Below are 10,358 nucleotides of genomic sequence, written 5' to 3'. Positions count from 1 at the left end.
CTTTGGAATAATAATAGCTCATGCATTAAGATATTGTATTAATTAGTTTTGTTCTTTTCTTGACTTGATGTAATAATGTGAATTTTATTCTCACAAGATTCTCAACTACAACATACAACAACAAACATACCCAGTAATATAGAGGAATTATACTTGTAACATTAGAGAGAACCAAATTAAAACCCCTTTGATTAATTAGTTTTATTTTTTCTTATATGGTCTTCTATGTGCATGCTTAATATCATGAATAATGTGCTTTATTTCACTTAATGCTTTACCTTTGCTTAATTTGAACTGTCACCTTGCAATCAAACAGAATAATATTGTATGGCTAAAGTATACACAAATGCATAATCTTAATCCAAAAGAAACTTAGAATAATGGCCAAGATACACAAGTGAAATACATTTTTCCAAACAGCCTTGAGGCCATTGACCTCTTAATAGTATAGTCACACTCACAAAGAAATAACCACATCACAACATTGTCTACACATTTCTTCTCACCTTCATCGACAGCCGAAATTAAATTACAAAATCATAAAAAAAAAAAAAAAAAAAAAAAAAACTCCCCTCTTATCTAAACTTGTCAAAAACCAAATTTTATTTTAACAAGAGTTAATTATGCATGTTACTCATGAACATTTTCCCTGTCAAACCACAAGCCAAAGCTTCTTTAGGTATTTTCTTGACAAGATGAACACCTTCAGCAAATACAACTCCCATTCCCATATGTAAATGTGGCTCAATATGACAATGAAAAGCCCAAACTCCAGGATTATCTGTCACAAATCTTAGTGCAGTCCAACCAAAGGGAAAAATCGCAGCAGTATTTCTCAATGGTGGATTCTTTAAATTGAACTTCTTGACATCTTTTTCACTAAATTTCCCTTCTCCATATCCCAAAACCCAAAAATCATGTCCATGCAAATGCCAAGGATGAATTTCACTAACATCTTTAGCTAAGGCATTTGCATTTTGTAAGATAATGTCAATTGTAGTATTGAACTTTAGCATGTACACACCATTACCATATGTAGAATTAGAATTTGATGCTTGTTTTAGGACATCATAGTCCTTAGGGAAGTTATCCGGTGGAGGCTTCGCGTTAAACGCGTTGTTTATGCCATATCTAATCGAGCCTAAATAAGGTGTCGTTGGCAAGACCAACGACACATTATTTATAGCCCATTTCGTGTAACCATCGATCTTGTTCTGAGTATTGAGCAGGATAATACGACGATGGTGTTGAGGTGGTGGCTTAGGTGATCCCATTAGGGCAAAAATTTTGTTAGAAAATGACTTACTATGGTTATAATCATTCCAAAGGGGTGCTATAGGTGGTGGTAAAGTTGGAAATTTGGATGCAGAATTTGGAAGATAGTTTAATAAGGTGAGGCCTTGAGGTGTTTTTGGTTCTCTTCCTCTTACATTTATTGAAATCCAATAATTTTTGGTAGGATCTTGATCTGTTTTGAAAAGAATTGAATAGCTTTCACCTGAATAAATGTCCATGTCTTGTACTGAAAATGGTTGAACATAGTTTCCATCTGCTTCTACTACCACCATCTTGTGACCCTATATATAAACACAAATACATGTAAGAATTATAACATACCCGGTGTAATCCCACAAGTAGGGTTTGCGGAGGGTAAAGAGTGCGCAGCCTTACCCCTACCATATGCAGGTAGAGAGGCTGTTTCGAATAGACCTTCGGCTCTAAGCAAGAACACAATAAGCACAACAGTATAGAGAAAATACATGTAAGCAAGGGGTGTGCATAGGTCGGGTTGATTCGGGTTTTTTATTTACCAAACCAAACCAATTGTATCTCGTTTTTAAATCTATAAACCAAACCAAACTAATAAAAGTTGGGTTTTTTTAATTTCGATTTTTCTCTGATTTTTCGATTTTCTAGGATTTTTCGATTTTCTATATAGCACAAAACATATAACTTGTGCTTCAAATATTTTTTTGGTCCTAGTAGGATAAACATTATATAAGATGTTACCCCAAGAAATAACACAAAATAATGTGAGATGAATCGTGATATTGTACTAAAATATTCAACAAGAAAGATAATGAAATCGCATAAAACAAATATTGCTAATCAAAATAAGCCATAACAAAAATGAACATAATCTAAAAGTACTAAGTCATGATAAAATTAGTACGACTAATAAGTATTAAGTACTAATTACATGACTAAACCATAAAAAAATAAGTTATGTATTTTAACTATCTAAACTGACGCAAAACTAAAAAAAATAGGTATTCAACGCTATTTTCATTCCTAGTATTGAATTGAATTTTTTTTGTTAGCATTAATATTGATTTAATTTTGCTTTGGGCTTTATTTGAGTTACTAACTTTTATGGGCTATAAAACATATTTGACTATTCAAAAATTCTAAGTCCAAGCTTGAGATAATACGTTAAAAGAGAGAACTATGAAAATGTTTAAGAAGTATTTATAAATTACATTACAATAAATATTTTTATATATATAATATTTTTAAAACTTGTATACATGTATTGTCTGGCTGGTTTGGTTTCGGTTGACTTTTTTTTAATTAAAACCAAACAAAACCAATCCAATTATGGTCGGGTTTTTTTTCCAACACGAAACCAAATCAAACCAAACTATAGTCGGATTTTTATTCCGGTTTGATTCGGATAATGGTTTGATGCGGTTTATCGATTTTCTTTGTACACCCCCACATGTAAGAATTAATTTTCTTTTTTTTTTAAATGAAAGAGGAAATATAGCTATTAAAATTTAATATGGAAGAACTCGTAATGATAATTGCATCATGCTTGGTCGATTGTATATTTGTAGGCTATGTTGTTCAGACTTTTCAAAATATTATCGCACTCATGTTGAATACTTTAAAAATATATCGCACTCATGTTGAATACTTTAAAAATATATTATCCATATTTATCTTTTGCACACATTGTAGAGTTTCGATATGAACAGTTAATTATGTCAAACCTACAAATCTACTATTTAGATCCACTGCCAAGAGGCAGAGCTATTCTTGTCCAAGGGAAGTCAATTAACGCCTCTTTGTTTGAAAAATTATGTAGATAGATTGCAAATTTTTAGATGTATATCTATACTATATATTAAAAACTTTTGACTTATTTATATATTTATTTTCGTATATTTTGAAACTCTTATCGAAAATTCGGACTCTGTCACTTTCACCACTATTCCAACTGTATACCGTACCCCATAGCTCCACCCGAAAAAGCGTCTAAGGGAAATAGAGAATCTACTACCATCCAATAGCAAAATTATAACACTATATCGTTTTTGGAAAGTGGAAAGAATATAATATAGAAAAAGATAAGGTTAACTTTTGTATGTTTACTATTTAAAAAAAAACAAAGAGACGGGAAGTGTTGACGTAACTGGTAAAGTTATTGTCATGTGACCAAGAGGTCACGGGTTCGTGCTGTGCAAATAGCCTCTTGCAGAAATATAGGGTAAGACTGCGTACAATATATCCTTATAGTTCGACCCTGCCCCGGATCCCGTGCATAGTAGAACTCAGTGCACCGGACTGCCCTTTTTATAAAATAATAAAAATAAAAAAAAAGTTTTGTATATTTACCCCAATGGCCAAGTTGAGTGAAGCCAATGCAGTAGTACTGGCAACCCTAAGCCTGTAAATCTTGTTGGGACGCACGCGCAGAATCTGGGGTGCGTACTGTTCACCCCCTCTTAACTTGCACTGTGGAAGTGGTGGTTTGCTAAACTGCGCCGCAAGTGAACAATTGTATTGGCCTCTCCCATTTATCAACAATGTCTGGTTTTTCACAGAAACAAAAAATAGATTAAACATACTTTTTTCCAATTAGAACATCTTAAATAAAATAGGAAATTTTAAAAATAATTTTACTAATACCACCAATAAAAAACATTTCGGAAACTAGAACTTACACTGTCAAGATACATGCAACAAACTACACAATTTTACATAATTATGTAATAAATTAAGAATACTATATATGTGTACTGGTAAAATCGGGAGTAATGTCTACCCAGATCTTCCGATGAGAAAACGAAGGGCACGGATGCACGAGCTCGTAATCGAGATTAAAGACCCTTCATATCGAGATCCGGGAAAAGCGAACGATGTGCTCGTCATCGGGTATGATAAAGCAACACGCTCCGAACAAAGAATGAGTTTTAAGATCTCGGAAAACACGATAAACAGATACACACGACGAATAGAGGCCATGATATTCGCACCCAACCGGATATCACGGCGCGAATCTCGCTCGATGTCGGTTATGGATCAGTAATTAGCAGGAAAGAAAGATCTTTACTTTTTTTTAGACTTATGCTAAGGATGAAACTCTACTACTATATAAAAGGGAAGCTTTTCTTTTGCAAGACACGCTTAACACACGAATCAAAACAATACAAGTTTATTTTCTACCTTTTAGCTACTGATAAAATTCTTGTTCACTTATCTTGTTCTTCATTCGGGATTGTGCTCGAACCGAGGGTCCAATCGAGGGCGAGGTCATTGTTCAATCTGAGTTCGGGCTTGGCCATAACATTACAACTGGATTGATCGTTTATTTCGTTTTTAACTCATTTCTCTAATATTCTTGATTATCTGTGTTAAATCAATCCATGTATCCATAAAATCACGTACAAATTTAATTGTTATCCGATTTTAGGATAAACAATACATATATAAAATATGACCTTATACATAATGCGATTTTTCTGTGATGAACACCTTTTGGGCCAACTGCCCATAGGTTTCTTAAAAACCAATACGTGTTAGCTACGGCAAAATACATTTTCAAAATATTTATTTCACTCAAAAAGACGATCAGATGTGTCAAAGTTTATTAATAAAAAAAACTTAAAAGGAGATTACTGTCAAACGCGGTCTTCAAAAAGTCAAGAATAAGAAATTAATAAAAGTCTGAGGAAAAGAAGGATTTGGATAAATCAATCAACGAATAAATATTATCATGTTGCGTTATTTATTCCGAACTTTAGAGTAAAGGTAAGAGGAAGATGTACTACTATATTAGATTAGTTTATGATAAAATTCGTTCTCTAGGCAGAACGAATAACTTTCAAAATATGTTGCATACTTTAACAGTTTTAACTTCTAGAGATTTTTCCTAATTATAATTATAATCTGTAATGTTGCCGAGCTATATATATCGGTATTTGATATAGAAGATGGACTAAAACTTAGGCAGAACTAGTTTCCTTTTAATCAAATATTTATACTGGAAAAAGACGATTACATTTTAAGAAGTTTCCAAAAGCTTAGACGTTGACAATATGGCACGAGAAAGACATCATCATTCAAAAAGACATAGGGAGCAAAAGTCCATTGAAGTCCCTATTTTCAAAACGTAGTGTTTACTCAAATTTCATGATTTCTTTTTCTGTGTGCGATTGATTTGACTATGGAAAAAAGAAACAAAACTTTTTGAAAGTGTGATTTGAACTTTTGAATGATCAAAGCGTGCATGAAAAAGATGCGAGACAAACAAACGAAGAGGAGTAGTTTGCCAAAAAGCCAAAAAACACAAAAAGTAACGAAAAAAAGAAAATTTAAAATGTAAACAAAACAAATAATAGTGAAATAAATTTTAAATTTTTCAATATATTTTAGTTACAACTTATAGCACTTAAGCTGCATTATTTTGTAAGTTACTAATTTTAATTTTTTTGTGACAAGCTAATTGTGGATGATTTGATGATTCAAAATTTTTCACACGTAGTACATAAAAGTTAAACTAATTCAATGACAAAATTAAGTAATAAAATGATGGTCATACTTAGTTTATTACTTATATCCTATTGTTGGTCGTGTGACTTCTGAGTAAAATAACAAATGCTACTAATTACTATTACACTTTCTGTATTAATTTGGGTTGCTCCAGTGATAAGAGTCCTCCACTTCCAACTAAGAGGTTGTGAGTTCGAGTTACCCCAAGAGCAAGGTGGGAAGTTCTTGGAGGGAGGGGAGCCGAGGGTCTATCGAAAACAGTATTTTTACCTCATGGTAGGGGTAAGGTCTGCGTACACACTAGCTACCCTCCCCAGACCCCACTAATGAGATTATACTGGGTTGTTGTTGTTTCTGTATTAATTTTGGACATGAATTTCTTAGAATTTGAACTTAATACTGATCATAAACTGTATAAAAATATTGAAATCCCAAACTTTTACTATAAATTTTTTTTATTTTGTCTATTCTACAGCAAATATATTTGTCAATCATGATATGACTATATATTTTATATACCAATAAGTGTTGTATAGTGGAGTATTTATCCTAAATCAGAAATCTCGGGTTTTAGCTATGTGTATGGATCGGAATCTCCTTTAGGGAGTATTTTACTTTTCAATGACGGACTTTATACAAACATCCTCTCTATCTCTACAAGGTAAGGGTAAGGTCTGTGTAGCCAAGATCCTTTTCAGATCTCACCTATAGAAATAGGTTGGGTATTTTACTGTTGTAATGAGAGACTTTCCGGTTCAAATTCAAATTTACTCGAGCTCTAATACGGATACAGGATATCGAACAAGAAATCAATAAATATATAAAAAAAACATATATATATATACATACCTGGGGCTCACCAATCCAACGAAGGGGATTGGAAGAGAGGTCAACTTCTTGTTCGTGTGAACCTTTGTGCCACCAGTCACTGAGCAATAAATTGAATTCTCCATCATAATGGAAAGGTTCTTTTTCACCTTCTCCAACTTCCACTATTAGTGAACCATATAGCCCAGCTGATCTCTGCATCCCATAGTGTCCATGGTAGAAGTATGTCCCTGCCTGTTAATTTCACACACACTAATTAATCCAATATGCATTACTACCATTGAAAATGCATGGAAATACGGACCGCGCAATAGCTATGTTGTTCGAACTTTCTAAAACTATTGTTGTATATGTCGGAAAGAGAGCCTCGGAGAAATGGTAGAGTTGTCTTCGTGTGACCTAAAGATCACGGTGGGGTTAGAGCCGTGGGAACGGCCATTAATGCTTGCATTAGGGTATACTGTCTGCATCACACTCTTTAGGATGCGATTCTTCCTCGGATCCTACATGAATACGGAGTGCATTGTACACCAGTGTGCCTTTTTACTATTGTACATGTCGGGTCCTTGAAAAATATATTACTTTTGAAGGACCGAATATATATATCCGACAATGTTTTTGAAAAGTCGTATAGCTTGATAGCTCGTATTTTACTTTTAGAATTGAAGTGCCTTAAGAATTAAGATCATACTTTTTGCAAGAACGTCCGTTTTGGCTATTTAAAAAGTGTAAAGAATGAAATAATAATCTCTCTTTTTAATTTGAACCCAAATTAAGTTAAACCAAGTGCAAGAACAAAAGCACTTTTGTAGTTTGAACTTTTGAATCTTTTTATCTCTTTTGTTTTTTGAGTATTATAAAACAACATTTTCCCACGTCAGACCACATCTGACGACTTTTGCAATATTCTAATGCAAGTTGGCAAAAAGTTAAAGAGTAAGTAATAAAAATAAAAGTACCACTTGATAACATAGATATAGACTCATATAGTTAGTGAACTTTTAGATAATTGGACCTACTCTAAATTAAATAAAATTGAGGTATTATACTAATATCTTCACTAGCTTAGTAGCATGATAAGTCCAGAATAAATCAATTAATTACTTCATTGAGAGGAAATTATGCTTTATTCTATTTATAATTTAATATTATTTATCTTTTTTTAAGTAGACCAGCAGAATAACTAGCACACAGTAACTTTTGGCTAGTAAGCTTGGCTAAAGCATAGCTCTTACCAAGCGTGAAAGAAAGGGATTTCTCCACTTGAGCCGTATGTAGGAAACTCGCACGTGTGATCAGAGACGGATCTCGGACTAGGCGGTCGCGGGCACTATGATTCAATATAAATTTAGCACCGTTCATAAAGATTGGTACCGGGCTTATGCTAATATTTAATTATTTTTAAAGACATTTGCAAGTATATATATATATATATATATATATATATATATATATATATATATATATATATATATATATATATATGAAGTTTTTGTAAAAGTTTTCGGGTGCCGGTGACCCCTCAACTTATAGTGTCAGCCTATGCGTGCGATTCTTGGGGGTGAGAGAGAGCTAAGGAGTCATCTCATTCTAATAGCCTATATTTGGAGTTATCTTTTTTTTTTCTTCTGTTATCTTGTTTTTCTAGATGTTATTACTGTTTCTTTTTTTCATTGCTTCTCTACTATTGTGTTTCCGCTTTCCTTAAGTCGAAAATAGACTATCTACTTTCACTAGGTAGGGTAAGATCTGCGTACACACTGTACTTTTCAAATCTCATTTGTAGGATTATACTGAATATGTCATTATTGTGTGTGAGATTGAAAATTTAGTAAGAGGAGAAGAAGAAGAGGGAGAAGAATGTACCTTATCAACTTTAAACCTATAGAGAAATGTCTCTCCAGGGTTAATGGCACATTGGGAAATTGCTGCAGTTCCATCAGCCCATGGTGTTCCGATCTATAATTAAAATTTTATTTAAAGGTAAATAGAAAAAGAAAAGAGAAGAAATGTCAGTCAAATAAAAAAATTTAAAAAAAATGGATAATAAAGAAACAAATATACCGAATAATAAGACGCACACTGCTTCTATATTTATCGTTTTTTTCAAAAAAGAAAAGAAATCCTCAAATAATTGTTTCACCTTTTACTTTAAAATTAAGAACCATTGAACCTAACACTAATACTAAATATAGTTCTAATACTATAAAAATACAAAAACACGTTCCACGCAGATTTATACTCAACTTTATTTATCTCTGTGCACAAATAATAGAGATGTCACTGTTTCTATACTACAAGTTTAAAAAATTATTATTGTAGGTGGCTGGGACACCAACAAGGACAAGAAAAACGTTTGAATAATCAATTTTTATACTTGCAAGATAAGCTCTTTCTAATTAGTATGAGTTAAGTTTTGGTTAGAAACAATATAACTATGTTGCGCGAATCTCCAAATGTTACCCGTGTTTTATTTTTCAAAATTACACTATTTTTGGATAACACCACCTGACGATATTTTAGAAAAGTCCGGACAACATAATAATATATCATTTTCTTAAAGGTTAAGTTACGACTTCTAAAAGCACATAATTGCTTATAGCAAACCAAATATAAAGCAAGCATAAAAATATTTATTGTTATCGAAACAAATAAAGTTAGCTGCTAAAACTTATTAAACTACGTTAAATACACTACTTTGATTTGTCAAGTAGTTTAAGAAAAAATAAAAAATAAGACTTTTGGAATTTATGTTCCTAAACAAATCAAAAAATGACTCAGAGTATATATGTGTTATAAAAGCTTCTCATTAAGGGTAGAATTAGTTTAAGTTAAATTGTTTATAAATTTAAAAAGAGATTATTTTTTTTGAACGGATCAAAAAAAAATAGATTCACGAAAAATAAAACGGAGAGATTATATAATTAACTTAAATATCCTTTTTATTCTCTTTTTCAAATTGAGGGACGACACATACAGAGTAAAAAAAATGTTTATACTGTAACGAACCTGTCGGATTCCATGCCAATGAATGACAACACCTTCAGTATGAAGCTTGTTAGTAAGATGAACAGCAACAGTATCCCCAGCTTTTGCCCTAATAGTTGGACCAGGAAACTGTCCATTGATTCCCATTACTACACTTTCTTCACCATCTGGTGACCAATGAATATACTCAACTTCCCATTTAAAATGCCTTGTTTTTGCTGCCATTACTGAAGATAACTCAAGCAATATCAATGGCAACAAGAAGAAGAATAAGAAGACTAAGGAAGCCATTATTTTTTTTAATTAATAATAAGTAGAATGAAGTGATAAATAGAGAGTAGAAGAAAAGAGAAGAGGAGAAAGAGGAGTTGTATACAAAGCTCACACTAATGGAGCTTTGTACTTCATTTGTGGAAAATGTTGTAATATTAGAGCATATATATATAAGGGGGTGGGTGAGGGTTTAGAGGGAAATATCTGAGTAAGGCGTTTAGTGGTTCAGCGGATCCATTAGTTTTAATTCAAATTAAATTCAATATTTTTCTTGAAAAATATGTTGAATATGTATACGTTACTAATTTTGAATTCAATAATTTACCTTAATTTCAAACCACTAAAATTTAAATTCTGGATCCGCCTTTGGTATATAAGTAATACAATATTTTTTTTTGAGATGATGGGGTAAGCAAAGTCATACCTATTTTTAAAATGTATTTTGAAAAAAATATATTAATAAATTTATAAAGGAGAGATACCAATGGGTTTAA

At 32.2% G+C, this 10,358-nt stretch overlaps 1 protein-coding gene across 1 annotated transcript; it reads right to left on the bottom strand.

Moving 5' to 3' along the window:
* Positions 1–356: 356 nt before the first annotated feature.
* Positions 357–10,011, bottom strand: LOC104112029 (L-ascorbate oxidase). The gene is made up of 5 exons (XM_033660216.2): positions 9,613–10,011; positions 8,470–8,562; positions 6,625–6,837; positions 3,619–3,813; positions 357–1,577 (listed from the first exon to the last, which is right to left on the bottom strand). The coding sequence occupies exons 1-5, from the start codon at positions 9,880–9,882 to the stop codon at positions 618–620; spliced, it is 1,731 nt and encodes a 576-aa protein (XP_033516107.1). The 5' UTR covers positions 9,883–10,011; the 3' UTR covers positions 357–617.
* Positions 10,012–10,358: the final 347 nt, after the last annotated feature.

This window comes from Nicotiana tomentosiformis, chromosome 11 (assembly GCF_000390325.3).
Source record: "Nicotiana tomentosiformis chromosome 11, ASM39032v3, whole genome shotgun sequence".
NCBI classification, from domain to species: Eukaryota; Viridiplantae; Streptophyta; class Magnoliopsida; order Solanales; family Solanaceae; genus Nicotiana; species Nicotiana tomentosiformis.
Note: the sequence above shows the minus strand (reverse complement) of the source record. Positions and strands in the feature narration are given on the sequence as shown.